This window comes from Quercus robur, chromosome 8, assembly GCF_932294415.1.
Source record: "Quercus robur chromosome 8, dhQueRobu3.1, whole genome shotgun sequence".
NCBI classification, from domain to species: domain Eukaryota; kingdom Viridiplantae; phylum Streptophyta; class Magnoliopsida; order Fagales; family Fagaceae; genus Quercus; species Quercus robur.
The window spans coordinates 19,853,877-19,872,077 of NC_065541.1; the positions used below are offsets into that span (position 1 = coordinate 19,853,877).

General features: G+C 39.4%; 1 protein-coding gene across 1 annotated transcript in view; it reads right to left on the reverse strand.

Moving 5' to 3' along the window:
• Window positions 1–301: 301 nt before the first annotated feature.
• The window catches only part of LOC126694929 (trafficking protein particle complex II-specific subunit 130 homolog), a 35,537-nt gene continuing 17,637 nt past the window's right edge, over window positions 302–18,201 (reverse strand). Inside the window, exons 11-21 of the mRNA XM_050391480.1 lie at window positions 8,594–8,757; window positions 8,278–8,491; window positions 7,383–7,928; window positions 7,063–7,275; window positions 6,397–6,790; window positions 6,200–6,290; window positions 5,981–6,065; window positions 5,507–5,696; window positions 1,982–2,280; window positions 1,058–1,148; window positions 302–904 (exon numbers count right to left, since the gene is read on the reverse strand). Coding sequence (XP_050247437.1) covers window positions 729–904; window positions 1,058–1,148; window positions 1,982–2,280; window positions 5,507–5,696; window positions 5,981–6,065; window positions 6,200–6,290; window positions 6,397–6,790; window positions 7,063–7,275; window positions 7,383–7,928; window positions 8,278–8,491; window positions 8,594–8,757 — 2,463 coding nt within the window. The 3' untranslated portion in view covers window positions 302–728. The remainder of the gene's footprint in view (window positions 905–1,057; window positions 1,149–1,981; window positions 2,281–5,506; window positions 5,697–5,980; window positions 6,066–6,199; window positions 6,291–6,396; window positions 6,791–7,062; window positions 7,276–7,382; window positions 7,929–8,277; window positions 8,492–8,593; window positions 8,758–18,201) is intronic.

Here is an 18,201-nt window from a genome sequence, read left to right on the forward strand (position 1 = left end):
AAAAATAACAAAATTGCAGCCTGTAACACTCCCCCCACCCCCTCCCCCTCTCCCTCTCTCCCTCACCTTATAAACTAACCAAAGTTTAAAATAAGAATGAAAAAAAAACATTCTGTAATTAGAGCGTATAATGTAACACCAGTCTTAAGCTACAAATAAAAAGAGATTTGTTTTAATTTTTGTACGAAATTCTTTGCCAAAAATCTATTGAGATATCCTCTCTGTACACCTCCTTCAATATAAGGAAAAAGAAAAAGAAAAATGGGAATTTTGCACAGGCTCAACCATATCAAATCATGCATTAGATCAAACAATAAATAACTATCAATAAGGTGTGGGGCACAACCATCATATTACACTCCTGAATTTACTCTTTACAAGAACCGACTAAAAATTTGAAGAAATTTGTCTTTGTTCATCTCTACAGTGTATTGTACATGGAAAGAAAGTATAAATTCCAATGTACAAGAGTAGGGATGTCACATAAGAGCCAATGTTCAGAACACCCAAAGAATTACCTAAGCCAAACTAAATTAAACTAACTTTTCCGGATTTTCCAACAAACTCAGCAAGTACAGATTTACAATTATCTAGATAATCAAAACCGAGAACCTCCTATTATCTCTATATCTTCCATTTTTGATTAAAATGAAAAACTTGTCCAACCATACGGTGTGTAAAACTATAATGACCTGGGATAAAGTAACCGAAATTCAGGAGGTAAGTAATCATGCCGGAATGCAGAAGGAGGAGCTGAGAGCTGGTGGCAAGACACAAACCAGGTGGGGCCCAGCAGGATTGCAACTTATATTTGTCTCATCGACTTCTGGCAGTCCAAGTTGTGGGGGACGAACATAGCCTGCCACCAGCGGCATGCATAATATTGAGATAACTATCCTTGAACCTGTCATGGTAAAAAAATGATCAAGTTGCTACAGAAATGAGTCATGTAAAACCATATATGTTAAGACAAAAGCTTCCCGGTATTCTTGTTTTTACCAATATAAAAATAATAACAATAACAAAATCTTGTAAGTGGCAAAAGTAGTTTGGCAACCTTGCTTTGTGGAGAGAGAAACATGCCCTCTTTTCCTCCCAGCAAGCATCCAATTATCTGAATTTGCACCGACTTCATATAACACCTCATTCTGTTGTACAAACAAAAAACATAAACTTAAAGCATGTGAAGGGGTTACAGAGTTTGAAAATTTAACGTTCATATTTCAGTTATAGCAGCCTAAAGTATTTTCAGATCTTAACTGACATTTCCCCTATCCAAAAATGGCAGTGGGGAAGAAATCAGACAAAATATGCATAAACTATAATATGAAGTATATAGATACTAAATTGGTGTCCTCTGCTCTTCTGACTTCTAAAATTGAAAAACTCAACTCAACCAAGCCGAGTAGAGCTAAGCTTAGTTGAGGATAGGGTTCCCCTCCCCCCCTTCCCTTTTCTTATTTAGATCTTAAACAATGAAAACATAATCTCCAAGTAATAATTCTTTCTTTTATTAGCCTTTCAGAGGATTCAAATATAGAAAAAGAAAAATTCTGGAAAAAATATTCATATTGTTAAACTAGTTAAAGAATTATGTCATGCTAAAAAAACATGTTACTAAATTAGGGCAAAAAAATCTATGCTATGCTAAATGAGATGATTCAAGTTCAAGACCTACTACAACACTAGAAATTTGTCAACAAAGGACAAATAGGTCATTAAAAACAGGATCCTACCAAGGTCAGATCAAGAATCATAAGATCCTACTCTTTGTTGATAAACAAAAGCAAAAAAAAACATTGGTGAAATAGTCCATGAAAGAGATTGCTTCAATATAGTGTAATTCATATAACGTACGCTGCATCTATATAAACAAAAAAGAAAAACTTTATTTGATAGGAAAAGAGTGATGCTCTAAAATCCTAGGTTTTAGCTTGCTCATATACATTGACGACAAATTATGGACCATTTCTTGACTTACATTGTGTTTAGAAACTTCATTCTCCTCAAAGTCTTTTAACCTTTCAATCCTCCATTCCATGCTAACAAGTTGCCCAACTCTAAGGCCACCAGAAGGCAGAGGAAGAAAACCAACAGCCAGACATGGGTCAAGCACAGGTCTCTGCAAAATAAGAGAACTCCTGAAGATCAAGTCCTGTCTAGCACCCTCAGGTCCAGGAGATTCTACAGCCACAGGTGGGTGTGCTCCAGTGGTTCTATCACCAGAAATGCCATATTTGATATTTAATATGCTCTCTGGTCGCAGTGCCTTAGCTTCATCTGCAAACCAAAAGAAACACTGGTTTTCGTAAATGTAGGCCAAATATGAAAAAGATTAGCTATTGCATTGGCAACAACAAAGCCAATTTGATCTTGACACATTACTGTTTGGCATGTACACAATGTTTCTTATGATTAATCACCTTCAACTTTGGAAACAAGAAATACACCGCATTACTTTTTTTCTTTCCAATCAGTTCCCAAATTGATTGCTTTAAGCCGACCTTTAATGATCAAATCTTGAACTTCAGAAAAGCCATGTTTACTATAGTTTAATCTCCTAGTGTTCCAAGAAAATTAGATAAGGTAGAAAATTGACATGCTAATTCACCCCATGGTAAGACAAAAGAAATAACTTGTGGCTCAATTGAAAATATTGCATTAATCAGGTTGAGTAATGAGCTCAAAGGCGTTGTTTCTATGCTGCATTTAATATGCATATTAACTCATTTTTAGGTTAAAATAGGCATATGAATGTAGTGTTTCTACATATCATGGTTTAAAAAACAGGCTTAATATAATTTATACCAAAATACACACACACACACATAGAGAGAGAGAGAGATGAGTTCAAGTTACATCTGGTGTAACTTTGTATGAGTTGCACCTTTTGTAACCATTGATTTATAATAAATCTAATGGTAGAAAGATATTAGTGGCCATGTTATCATTAAATATTTATTACTTTCCAACTCACTTATTTAATTAAATATTCTCTCTCTCTTCCCCCCCCCCCCCCCCCAATTTATTCATTTACAATAATCTTAACATTTTAGACAATAAAAAAATTGCAAAATCTACAGCCACAGGTCAAAACAGAAATTTCTTTGATAATTTGATTACTGAGTGAAAAGAAAAGGAAAGAAAATAACTTTAACATCTTATTTTGACCATATAAAAAACCATAACACAAGACGTACTGAGTTAATTAGAGACGGAAAAGGAAAAATATTTCACAGATCAGACCATTAAGACTATTTGATCAAACTGATACCATCTAAATCGTAAAAGCTATGATCCTTTATATAATCAATTTCCCATGTTTAACCCACCCAAACGACATGGTCTACAGCCTTGTATTGAAATTGAAGGCATTGGTCTTGATGAACTGGTTCATCTGCAGTTATATTGGCAATGGAGTTCATACTTGTTCCATCTCGTTATCAATTTTAGCAGTGAGCAGTGGCAAGTGCATATGAACTGAAGTCCTTGTTCCATCTCTGCAAATCTTTTTGATATAAAGAGAAAGGGGAGAAGCAAATCAAGTGGCTCACTCTTTCGTTCTTTTTATGCAGATATGGGTATTTTTTAAAGACACAAACCTTACCCAGGAAGAGAGATATTGATTTGGGAGTGTTATCCAAGTATATAAGTTTTGGACTAATTTTTGGTGTTTTCCAATTGCCATGGAGATCAGTTGAGGTGGGAGATATACTATTCTTTTGTGCATAAGAAATTATAGGAAAATGAAGATGGTGTGGTGTGAAAAATTAGAGTAAAGAAATTGCTCATGTTCTACTGTAGTGAAAAATTGCTCATTGGAATTGCCACCGCATCTGTAGGCTTGCTAAACCGGAAGTTTTACAGGGATAAAATATGAGAGAGAAGCTGAAGAAGAAGAAGAGAAAAGCATTGAATTTAGAGAAATTAATGTGGGGGCAAGTAACTCATTGGTTTTTAGACAGAATATCGATGACATAGCATTTGTGTGTTTTTCACCGTTAGATCTTATGAAAATACAATTAAAAAAGGTTTTAATTTCTGTAAAATTATACCCTGTGTAACTTGAACTCATTATATATATATATATTAGAAACTAGGGTATCTAGAGCTGTTCTAGCATCTGACCATTCCCTCAGGTATGTGTAGTCCTCCAGCCCCACACACACGAAGTTATTACATAGAGGAATCCCTTAAGGGTGACCCCAAGATAGAGGTGTCAAACCTAGCACCGCGTAGATATCACGAGGCCTTATGGTTGTGAGAATATGAGCCTTTCCTAGAAAAAAAAATTTCAAGAACAAACTTCAAAAGTGCATGTTTTTAACATCACATAGATGAACATAAGAAGCCACTAATTTCCCAATCATCATGTCCTTGCTAACTTATGCCACAGCTAGAATGACAAAGAAAGCAATTTTTCAGATCTAAATAAAGCTCCAACTATTCTAAAGAACCCTTTCCATTATTTGAATTACTTAAAATTGAAATAAATTATAACCTTAATTTTGTATAGACTGGTCACAGCACTAAATTTGAAAATGGATTCAATAATCCCATTTCTATCCACCACTACTTCCTTATCTTACTCTCCTGACTTGTCTTTTTGTGTCTATGTCAATTGTTAACACAGTGCCAAATCCAACACAAGTCCTTAGTTTTTTTTTAAAAAAAATTTATCATCATAAGGGCCAGGTCACACCACAGGGGCAGGCATGAAAGGCAGGAGTCAGCCATGGCAAGGCCAAGGCATGCTCCTGTAAGCAAAAAGCCTTAGTCCACTTGGGCATGCCAATATACAGCTTAATTAACAAACATCAATCTTGGATTTGAAGCTGCTTCACACTTAACTACATTGAGAATGGCTTAAAATTAACAAGCTTTGATATGCATGAGATTATGAAAACGAACTTGGTTCGAACCTGAACTGTAAAGGCAACAGGACCTTTGCCATCTCACATTTTACCATCACAATAGTCAACAGTTTTTCATGCATATACAGAACTTAAAGATTATATAGCCAAGCTGTATCAAGTTCAGCTCATCAATCATGTTTTGCATAATATTTCAGAATTGATATCTATATCACTCATAGGGAAAATTTTATGGACCTTTGAGAAACGAAACTGGCAAGCACATCAAAATCAGCACTGTGCTATTACTGAATATGAATGAGCTGTACTTAACTTTTTTAAGTAACATGGCATTTATAAATTTATAAATTTATAACCCCATTTGTAGATATCAAAGGGAAGTATGTAACAAAAAGCATGTTAATATGTTAGAAGAATATTATTAGATGGTCCTGATCTGGCACAGATAGTAAAAACAGATCCACATATAAGTGCATTGACTATATCCAGTATTATTTGAAACATAGGGTTACAAGCTAGTTAATTGTTAATGCGTGAGACACTCATCTACAAAGGATGCACCTAAACCTGTTTAACTTCAATTTTGATTAATGAAGATGCCAAAATTTATTTACACAATCAAATTAAAATACCTTCAGCATTCAACATCTCTAAGCATATGCTGAACAGGATTGCTGTTCTGGAATGTGGAGAGATGACAAGTGGGAAGAAGCCTGAAGTTGGTCTCCCATCACCTTTTGTAGTATGAACAAATCCATCTTGAAGATCAAGCCAAGCATCATTTATGGTTAAAGTGGCCTTCACTTCTGATTGTAGTATCACCTGGAAGTAACATAAACCAATGTGGACATTATATGAAAAATTAATAAACCATAACAAGATAATTTCATAGTTATTATTTTCACAATAAGAAATGTGAACTATTATCTTTGGAGGTCCAATCAACAGTAAAATTGATGTAATCCTTCTGATTCTTTTTCTAATTTATAACTTTTGTATTGAAAGGCAACAAAAGTCATTTGGTTCGTGAAAATTTGAGAACACTTCTTCAAAAACAAAAGGCACACAAAAAGAAGAGTGCTTTCAGAAAATCAATGAAAAATTACCTGTAGAAGCAAAGTTCCATCATTGCATTTATCTGCAATACGTGTGCTCACTTGGAAAGGGTCAGTAAAATGGACAGCCAGGGTCCTGTGCATTGGGCCAAGTGATTATTCAGACAAATGCATAACTAAAGAAAAATAAAGAAGTTAAAAAATAAAAAATAAATAACAGGCAAGAAGTCTTTTCAATGAAACTGGAAGAATGATGGAAAATGACAATGCCTCTCAAATATCTGGTTGTGAGATACTCCAAATTCAAGCTTCAGAGCTATTGTCCTCATTCCATCCACAATACTCTGTCTCAGAGGGGAAACTGCCCATGAAACACATGTCACAGACATCAAAGGAATCAGATTCAACAAAAATAATATATGCAAAACTCAAAAGATATGGAAACCATCAAACATCACGAGCTCAACCTGAAGATGATCCTCTTGCAAGCCCATCACTAATGGCACGTATAGGAATCCACAGAATAGAAGTCACATTGTTTGCCCAATTTGGAAACTCTATCCTGCCATCATGGAGCCTCAACTGCTCAAAATTTTTATCAACTGCCAAGGAACCTTCTTTCTGAGCAGCATCAGACTTTGCCATGTCAGCAGCAATCTGTGACACATCAACATAACTCTGCATCTCAATGACATGTGACTCTTCAATCTTCAGACCTGGACCAGTATCTATATGCAATATAGCGCCTTTCAGGGAGTAGTTGATTGGCCGTACTATGATCCCAACCCACTGAGGTTCATTTATCAGCAAAGCAGATGAAATAGATGCAGTAAGATCAACCAGGGCTCTTGGTTTGAAAACCTATGAAGGAAGAGGTTTTCTCAGATGATTGAACAAGTATGTATAAATCTACTTTTTCATTATAAAGTACACAAATATGTACAAAAAGACAGATACTTAGAAATTATTTCCTTATTCTCATTCTACTTTAGAATGATAAGTGGATAATGCAAGAAGAAAACCAAATGTATAAACACAAGTATTTGCCTCATCATCATAAACATCATTATTATCTAAGCTTCTATTAAACCCTTTGACTAATTTTTTTATCCTCTGGCTGCAAAACAGGGTACCTTCAAGATAGGCCTAGTTGGCTTTTCATAAATCATAAAATCATCACTGTCTGCAGGGCCACCCTTCGAAAAGCTATGAGATCTGAACCGCAAGTGCCCAATCTGCCCAGTAAGAACCCCCAAGACATAGGAACCTGGTTTTTGGGGGGGCAAAGGCAGTGTAATAATATTCCGACCAGGTTTTAGAACAATAGCAGAAGGGCACCTTAATGCCTGAAATATCCGATGAAATAATTGTTATTCGAAATTCTATCAAATGCAACCAATAAAACTGCTCAACTGTAATGAAAATGAAAAACATCATGTCCAGAAAAGAATACCTTAACACCCTCATCACCATTATATGTAGCCATCAATGTGAGACTGAGTGAATCAAGAGTTATATCATCAGGAAAGCCACTCCAAACGGTCACAGATAGAGTACCAGGATCACCATCACAGAGCTCCAATGGGGGCCCAGGATTCCCAGAAAATGTAATTAAAGAAGACACATCTAGGGGTACAGGGTCCTTCATTTCACTGTGTGCAAGGCGAAGAACTTCTGACTGAAAAGCTTCACGTTCCTTGGTCAAAAATAAGCCTTTATCTAGTGAAAGTAATCTCACACAAGATGATAGGTAGCCAGCTTGATCATTAAGTATCTTCTGACACTCAGCTAAACTGGGCAGGACTTCAGCCAATAGATCCTGCCATCCTTCGCCCGCATATAGGGCACAAACCTTCTCGTATGACTTTGCAGCCAGATCAAAATTTCCATGTTTGAAGCAGACAGCTGCTATTTCACCATCAAGGACAACTCCATGTCTTTTCCACCAGGAATTATGGTAATTGTCAGCAGCACCCTTAGTTAGCTCCAGATATTTTTTCTGCCAGTGCCAAAATTTAGAAAGCAGCCAAATATCAGACATACAGAGAAGTAAAATAGTTAATGGAAAAATAAGATGCAAAAGCCTAAATAGACTCGAGCTTTTCAGAGTGAGACCACTTAAAGACAAACAGTATCAAAAATCATTTAGAAGTTGCTCTCAAATTTTAAGGAAGGGATTTAATGTTTGATTACATAAAGATGTCATAACATAAAAGAGATACTGTCAAGAAGTTAAAGACAATGAAAGACATTGTGAGAATATTTTTTTAAGGGCAACAAACTTTTACAGGATGCTGTGTGCATGAGTATTCATGTGTGAGCACATATATGTTTGGCCCGATTTATACCTCATACTCCTCTAAAGATGATAAAGATTTCCATAAATCAGTATTAGAAATTGTATGCTGCAAAGCATGCTCAGCAGCAACATAAATCTCAGCAAGTCTCATGGGTCGATCAATTGAGCTCTCAAAACCTCCTGGTGAAGAGTTAGTGCGTGACATGGAACTTGCACGGACTTTTTGTGATGGGGACATCTTTGTGGATGCATCTGAGCCTGATCTGCCAATGCAAAAACCAAAAAGATACGAACTTAAAAATCTAACATAAAAGATAATATATTTAAAACACTTAAAAATAAAATTAATGCATTATTTTTATTACCCATCATTGAAAATGGGGCGACCTTCAAACATTTCAACCATATTTCCAGCAGAAAGAGAAGCCCTTCGCCGATTTGCCTCACGCAAAAGAAGGGAAGGTTCAAGAGGCAATGGTTTCCTCTGAATACCCAAGTGCTTGACTCTTGGAGTTTCTTGGAGAATCATCTATACAAAGGAAAACATGGTCAGTAGTTCTTTTGCAGGAAAGTCGAAAAGAGGCTGTTTAGCGATAATAACGATACTACTAAGCACATTTTCTTGAGAAATTCTGCACTTGGCATACCTAGCATTGTAAGAAATCAGATGTTTTTTAGTCTAAACTACACTTAGTCAATTGGGCTCAGCTTTGTAAGCCGCTGCAGATTGGAGGGTTGGGTATTAGACGATTGAGGAGTTTTAAGTCTGCCTTGTTAGGAAAATGGTTATGGAGGTATGGCATGGAGACTAATGCTCTATGGAGGAGGGTTATTGAGGTGAAATATGGGAATGATTGGGGTGGTTGGTGCATGAAGAAGGTGACCAGTGCTTATGGTGTTAGCTTGTGGAGACATACTAGAAGTGGTTGGATGAATTTTTCTAAACTCTTTCTGTATGATGCGGGGGATGGTACTAGAGTGAAATTTTGGAAGCATGTGTGGTGTGGAGATCGTACTCTCCAAGAGGCTTTTCCGGAACTTTTATTGTATTAGTAGGACAAAGGATTCTCCAGTAGCGGAGGTTATGTGTTGGTCTGGTGGGAGGATTCATTGGGATGCTAAATTTCGTCGTCCTCCATAAGATTGGGAACAAGAATCCTTTGATCTATTGTGGATACGGTCTACTCTTCGAAGGTACGGGGATTGGGTTTGTTGGAAGCCAGCAAGGAGTAGAGGTTTTGAGGTTAGAGGATTCTATCTTTCTTCTACCCTCCTACCCTCTTATCCTTCCCTTGGAGAATGATATGGCAATCGAAGGTTCCTCCAAGGGTAGCTTTTTTTTCATGGTCTGCTTCCTTAGGTAAGATTTTAACAACAGATAACCTTCACAAACGACGTGTGCTAGTTCTTGATTGGTGATATACGTGTAAGAATTGTGGGGAGTCAGTGGATCATCTTCTTCTTCACTGCCCCATTGCTTGTGAGTTGTGTTCGTTGGTGCTTTGTTTGTTTGGAATTCATTGGGTTATGCCTCACAAGGTTATTGAGTTGTTTGAGTCTTGGCAGGGTATGTTTGGACGACATAGAAACACAGAGTTGTGGAGAATTGTGCCTCATTGCTTATTATGGTGTATTTGGCACGAAAGAAATGCTAGAAGCTTTAAGGGATGTGAACGCTCTATGTTAGAGATTAAGTCTTTTTTTTTACACACTCTCCTTGATTGGAGTGTGGTCTTTTGTCATTTTTCTTGTTCTTCCCTTCCTGTTTTACTTGATCATTGTAATCTTGGCTATTGATTTGTGCCCCCATAGTACATTCCCAATGTACTCAGGTTGGCTGTTTTTCGTTACTTATCAAAAAAAATTTGAACTCCAAATTTTTGAAGACCCAAAAATAAACTTCAGCACTCAACTAAAATTATGACAGCAAATACAGCCCACAACAGAGAGAGTAATTGTCAAAGACTAAAACAACTTTCAGCAGATTTCAGTCACTATAATAAGCTCTTTGAAATGACGGCTTACAACATAATTGACAGATCAAATGACAACAGAAGTGCAAGTTTAGTCATGCTCAAGGTTTTTTTCACTTCCAAATATGTTCTACTCGGCAATTTATAACCAAAATTTCTCTCAAATTGTCATCCAAATTTTAGTTCTTTTTTTTTTTTTTTTTTGATGAGTGTCATCCAAATTTTAGTTCTAAATAATCAATATGGTAGAATATCAACCATATGAGGAAAAAGAGAATAATGAATTTTATGACTAGCATTTACATATTAAGGAGTAATGTGTAATAAGGTACTAAGGTTATTAGTTTGAATACTAAGCTTATGTGTTACAGTAAATTAACATATCCTAAATACTTTCCCGTACACAAAATGGTATCATAGCAGTAAATCCCCCTTTGTTGCTGCCATCAACCATCCTCCACTACCAACTTTGCCTTAGCCATTGCTGGTGACCACACCTATTGTAATACCAAGCCTTAGCAACCATCCATATCCAGAAACCCAAAAGTGTAGTCCCACATTCAATGTCAATGACAAGTCCAGTGGTTATCAAAACCACAAATAGGGTCGCTTAACCGAGGCGGCCTCGTTCTCGGTAGAACTATCCTCCTTCTCGGTAGAACTATCCTCTGCTGTTCTCCAGCCATGACCGCGGCCACAACTGTAATTTTGGATTTATCCAACTTCACTTGATTCCACTGGGATTTCAATCCAGGCTGCTGCTTGGACTAACTATGACTCAATCACTAGGAGCAATCACACTTCCGGTATGTTTTATATCGCACGATTCATTCATTGGCAGCTCCACATTCAAGTCAAGGTGTACACAGGAACACTCTGACTTATACACACAATCATACTTACAAAACAAAAATTATATATTGAACTAACCTATTTTGATCACCTTAATAATAAAAATGTTGAACCTAACTAGATAATCACAAGAATTTAGGTTCAACAAGAATAAGAGTAATGCTACTTCTACAACATTTTCACAACAAATCTTATATGGTAAGTTGTTGTTGATTCTAATTTGGCCCAAAATTAACATTACTTTTTTACCCACCAATAACAGCTTTTTACATAATATTTTTTTGTGAAAATGTTGTGGACGAAATATTACTCCAAAAATAATTCTAGCGCCCCAAATATAATCATTAACCCCTTTAATTTTTTTTTTTTTTTTAAAACCCTTAAATAACAACAATAAAAATTATCCCAAATAACAACAAAAATAACCCAAACAAAAACAAAGTTAGGCTAAACAACAACAAGTGAACAAATTATTCAAGTACTTTTTGATATGCTTCGTGCTTCTTTGCATCTTTGCATTTAGTAGTTTATTGAATATACATCTTTCTTACTTATCAAAAATAAAATAAAAAAACAAAACAAAAACAAATTATTCAACAAAAAATCTATTAAAAAAATAAAAATAAAAATCCCTAATCATTTAAATTTGCAAACTGTTGAACCCATTGCATAAAAATAACCTCTAATTCATTTTTCCTAAAAAAATGGTACCAAGAGATATAGTACGGTCATGAGTTCTCCTTGGTGATGCCGATAGTTATGCTCTCTTTGGCTTTGTAGTCATAACAATTCTGCTCTCCTTAGTGACTTGGCTCACAGTTGTAGAAAGTATCATCTCTCTCTCTCTCTCTCTCTCTCTCTATTATCATTTAAGGCTCTCTCTTACTTTATTACTCTCATCCCAACATTTTCAATTCCTAATTTATCTCTTATCAGTCCCTTTTTTTCTCTCTTTGGTTTTTTTTTTTTTTTTTTTTTATAAGTAAGAAAGATATATAATAAGAAGCTACCTCATGAAAACACAAGGCAGAACAGAGAATACAGAGAAGGAAACAAACAAAAAGAGAGAAGAAAAAGAAAAAAAAACCCAGGAAACAAACGGAGACAACAAAGAGCAAATTAATTACAAAGAAGAGAATTAAGGAACATAGGGATAGAATCACTAGAGGTGAGTCCCCAAGCCCTAGACCAATCAAAAAGAGAGCTACTAAAATAAGCGAGCAACTGGTCATCGGATTTGTCCCTATCCTCAAAAGTACGCCAATTACGCTCCCTCCAAATACACCACATTAGGCACAACGGAGCTAGATTCCAAATGCCAGATGAGTGCTTTCCAAACCAATTCCACCAACCGAAAAGCATATCTGCAACCGATCTTGGCAAGACCCAAGAAATCCCAAAGGATCTAAAAACCAAGCTCCACAACTGATAAGCTTTTTCACAATGGAGAAGCAAATGATTCGCCGTCTCCCCATTACAACGGCACAAAAAGTAGAAAGTTATCGTAATACTTCATGTATATGCGTGTTTTTTTTTTTTTTTTTTGGGGGGGTTGATGTTGATATATTCAAGTTGTCTTTTTTTTTTATAAGTAAAAAAGAAGTATATTAAGAGATCTACCTCATGAAAACAGAGGCAGAACAGAAAGTACAGGGAGAGAAACAGACAGAAAAAAGAGAACTATAAAACAAACAGAAAGCAACAAAGAACTAAGTACAGAGAAGAGAGCAAAGGAACAAAGGGAGGGAATCACTAGAGGTGAGTCCCCAAGCCCTAGACCAATCAAAAAGAGAACCACAAAAATAAGCTAGCAACTAGTCATCGGATCTGTCCCTATCCTCAAAAGTTCGCCAATTCCGCTCCCTCCAAATACACCACAAAAGGCACAACGGAGCTAAATTCCAAATGCTAGAAGAGTGCTTTCCAAACCAGTTCCACCAGCTGAAGAGCATTTCTGCAACCGATCTAGGCAAGACCCAAGAAATCCCAAAAGATCTGAAAATCAAGCTCCACAACTTATAAGCTTTTTCACAATGGAGAAGCAAATGGTTCACCGTCTCCCCATTGCAACGACACATAATGCACCAATCAACCAGCTCGAAGCCTCTACGCCGCAAAGTGTCCCCTGTAAGAATCTTCTCCCAAGCCGCCGTCCAAACAAAGAAAGAGACGTACGTAGGGGCCTTAACCTTCCAAATACCTTTCCAAGGAAAAGAAAAAGGAAAGGGGCTTCGAAGCTTGTCATAAAAGGAGCGAATATTGAAGTCCCCCTTCTTCGACAATTTCCAAGCCATGCGGTCTTCTTGCTCGGAGTGAGGTAAACAAGAATCCAAGGTATGGAGAAAATTAACCACCTCTCCCATCTCCCAATCATTAGGATCCCTAAGAAAAGGAACCTTCCAACTTCTACGAGCCTCGGTCCCCAACCTTTCGAGAGATGAGGCCACAGAAGCCTCTCTATTAGAAACAATCCCATACACAACCGGGAAGGAGAGATGGAGTGGAGAGTCCCCACACCACTGATCTGTCCAAAACTTCACTCTATCCCCCACCCCAATCTCAAACCGGATAAACTTGCTAAAAATCTCCCAACCTTTTCGGATACTTCTCCATAAACCACACCCATGAACACCCCTACCCAACTTAGAAGACCAACCCCCCCACTCTTCCCCAAATTTCAAAGCTACAACCCTCCTCCAAAGACGAGACTCCTCAACCCCAAACCGCCATAACCACTTTCCAAGCAAAGCTTTATTAAAGGTAGTTAATTTCCTGATACCCAAGCCACCATTAACCTTAGGAGCACACACCTTATCCCACCCCACCAAATGAACCTTCGACTCCCCCCACAGGAAGTCCCTCTGAATCTTCTCAATTTTATTAGCCACATGCGACGGAATGGTGAAGAGAGATAAATAGTAAGTAGGAAGGCTAGAAAGCGTACTCTTGAGCAGCATCAATCTTCCGCCTTTTGACAAATACAACTTCTTCCACCCGGCTAACCTCCGATTAATCTTCTCCAATATAGGATTCCAAATAGAGGAGGATTTATGAGACGCCCCCAATGGCATACCAAGGTAGGTCATTGGCAAGGACCCAATCCGGCAACCCAAAATCTCTGCCAAGGCATGAATATTATTAACCTCCCCTACTGGAACCATCTCACTCTTCAGGACATTAACCTTCAAACCAGTCACAGCCTGAAAACAAAGGAGAAGCATCCGTACATGAAGGATCTGATCCACGTCCGCATCACAAAACAAAATAGTATCATCCGCAAATAGAAGGTGCGAGACACATTCCCCTTCACCCTGTCTTCCAACAGCCTTGAAACCCCTAATCAGGCCGGCACCTTCAACTCTTTTCAACATCCTACTTAAGACCTCCATCATGACAAGAAATAACAAAGGAGATAGCGGATCCCCTTGCCTCAGACCCCTCGTGCTCCCAAAAAAGTCAGCAGGAGCCCCATTGATCAGAATAGAAAACTGGACAGTCGAGATACAAGTGCGGATCCAACTACACCACTTCTCCCCGAAACCCATTCTCTTCAAAAGGTCCAGAAGAGCCTCCCAATTCACATGATCATAAGCTTTCTCAATGTCTAGCTTACAAATGACCCCCGGGACATTACTCTTCACTCGACTATCAACGCATTCATTAGCAATAAAAACTGAGTCAAGAATCTGTCTTCCTCCCACAAAACTATTCTGAGACTCAGAAATTAGATGATCTAAGACCAGTTTCAAACGATTCGCCAAAACCTTAGACAGGATCTTGTACATGCTCCCCACCAAGCTAATAGGCCTGAAATCTCGAATATTGGAAGCATCATTCTTCTTAGGAATGAGAACTAAGAAGGTAGCATTCAAAGATTTCTCAAACTTACTATGTTGATAGACCTCCTCAAAAACTGCTAGGACATCCCTTTCCACCACTCTCCAGCAATGGTGGAAAAAGGCCATAGAGAAGCCATCTGGACCTGGAGCTTTATCTCCGGCCAGCTCGTTAACGGCTAGAAGAATTTCCTCCTTCTCAAACCTCCTTTCAAGTCAACCCCTTTCCGACCCATCTATCTGATCAAACTCCAAACCTTCCACAAAAGGTCTCCATTCCTCCGTCTCCTGATACAGATTTTTATAAAAGTTTACTGCCTGGGCAGCCACCTCGGATTCCTCCTCATAGATCACCCCATCCACCTCCAAAAAGCTCAGATTATTATACCTTCTGCGGGAATTAGCCACCCTATGGAAAAATTTAGTATTATTATCTCCTTCCTTAATCCATAGCATCCTTGATTTCTGTCTCCAAGAGATTTCTTCCAAAGAGAGAAGATTCTTGACTTCAGACCTCATCGCATCTCTCTCACAAACCTCAGCATCAGAGAGGCCAAATTCCCTTTCCTTGGCATCAAAGGATTTCAGAGCCTCTAATAAATGAGACTTTTTGCGCCCAACATGACCAAACTCCGACCGGTTCCACTGAATGATATCATCTTTCAAAGCCTTCGGCTTTTTGGCAAACACAAAGCTAGGAGTACCGGAGAAGGAATGACGATTCCACCAAGAATGAACTCTATCAATAAACCCCTCCGACTTTAGCCACATATTCTCAAACCTAAACGGACTTTTACCCCTCGCCATTCCCCCTACCTCCACAAGAATTGGGAAGTGATCTGAAACAGGACGAGGTAAAATCCGTTGGGTCACATCCGGGAAGTGCTCCTCCCAATCATGAGACACCAAAACTCTGTCTATCCTAGACATCGAGGACTGATCTGAACCGCTAGACCAAGTATATCTCCCACCCTCCAAAGGCAAGTCAATCAAGTTAAGATCCCCAATGAACTCCGAAAAGAGTTCCATGGCCGGAGTAAGACGAGAATATCTCAACCGTTCGCTAGGAAAACGAACAATATTGAAATCCCCGATGCAACACCAAGGGACATTCCAATATTGCTGAACACCAACCAATTCGTCCCACATAAGACCCCTCTCATTGTTATCAACTGGGCCATAAACCCCCGAACACGCCCAAGTGAAACCGTCCCCCACCCCACGCCACCGAACAGACACGGAGAAAGAACCCACCAAACACTCCAACCTCTCTACAACCCTCCTATCCCACATCAGCAAAACCCCACCTGCCGTCTGGATAGCATCTAGCGCCACCCAATCCAGAAAAGGACAACTCCATAAGCTACCAACCAACTGTCTGTCCAGGCCAGCAAGCTTAGTTTCTTGAAGGCATATTACATCACACTTCCAATCACGCAATAAATTTTTCACTATCAAACGTTTCCGACCGTCATTCAGACCCCTAACATTCCAAGAAAGAATTTTCAAATTCATAAAGACAATATCGCCCCCACTGACCAAAAAACTCAGCAGCCAGCGCGCTGCCTACCATCATAATTAACTGAGGATTGCAAATTCCTCAGTTCTCTCTTCCCTTTCTCCTTAAAGATGACAACTTTTCTAGTATCCGTAGCTTTCCTGTTCAGCTCTTTGGCAGCCTCCGTCTCCCTCTCAATCTTTTGTAACAAGGCAATACATAAGTTCTCATGCCGGCTTAAAGGCAGCCCCACCAGTTTACTAAACCCAGGAAGTCTGTTCTTCACCCATCTAGAAATATCCGACTTGTTCACATACTCCACTGCCTCATTACTCCAATTTAACTCAGCTGCCATAGGGAACCCAAAGGGCGTGATAGATAACAAAGGGGTTAAAAAACTATCCTCTCCCCCCAAACCCATATCTGAGTTGTTCAGTTCTACCTCCACCTAGTCACTCACCCCAGCAACAGCACATAAAGCCTTTGTGGGAGACACCGCTGAACTGAGTTGCACTAATTCAAGGGCAGCATTCGGCTTGGAGATGGCACAACTGTCCCAGCCACCTTCAGCCCCAATGTTGTCCCTCAAGCCCACAAGCCCAGCCCTTGATAAACTCAGAAATAAATCAGATAAAAACCTCTCTGCCGGAGACCACACCGACTCCTTATCTGACTTACCCGGAGACACCGAATGCACATCGGAATTTATTCCGTGGGAGGAGGGGCTGCCAGCCTTGATCAGAGAGATCGGAGGCTCGCCGGAGCAAGGACCTGAGCAAAAAGCGACGGTGCAGGGGTCGCCGGCCTTTCCCGGTGTCATCGGAAGCTCGCCGGAGCTGAATCCGACCGAGGAGGGGCCGTCGTCCTCCACTAGCAGCACCGGAGACCCGACGGTCCCAGTCGCATCCTTTCCCGGTGACTTCCAGGGCTCGTCGGAGCTGGGACCGGCGACGGAGGGGCCGTCGGCCACCACCAGGGGCTTGACGCTCCGGTCCGGCGCTCCTTGCTGGTGACGAGTCTTGGGACGAGCTTCAGAAGTCAGGAACTGGGCTGACTTACCTTCCCCAACCAGAGAACACTCACCCAACTCAAACAAGCTTGGGCCTGAGAAAGAGGAGCCCCTCACTGGGCTTGATCCACGGCCCAAACCAGGCCTAAGAGCAACTTGATTAGTTTCTTGAGGAGCCCAGTTAAGGGCCTTAGAAACATCAGAGTTGCCTTCCCTTTCCACTTCACGTGCCAGCCCTCTGTTCATAGAAGCTCCCCCTTTCTTTCTAACCCAAGAGACCTGTCTCCTCCCTATCACATCAACCTCTATGATAAGACCTCTCCCTGCCCAGCAAGATCTCCTAAAAGCAGACTTCTTCCCCTTTACAACAGCTTTTGAATTCAAAAAGCTTGGGGAAAGTAACCTAGTGTCAGCCAACTTCTGCTGACCCACCTCAGCCACCTCACCCAACCGTTGCTCCCTCCAAAGCCTTCCCACCACCTCCTTCCTTCCAGACTTGCTCACTGGAATTTCCCCCATTTTTGCACCTGAGAGTATCAGATTCTCCCCTTTTTTCTCCTTTCCTAGCTGTGTAAACTTCTCTTTGGCTGTGGGACCAAGATGTGGCAGCTGCTTTCTAACCTCAGTTCTATCATGAGAACCTTGCACAACTTCAGCAAAAGTTCTAGAGTCATGAACCTCTAGCTTATGCTTCCGTGCCTGAGGAATGAATTTAGGGGGACCATATCCACCCACTGCATAATGAGAAGGAAACAACAATTTCCTTAGTTCTAGACCAAACACCCTCCAACCAAATCTCTCATTG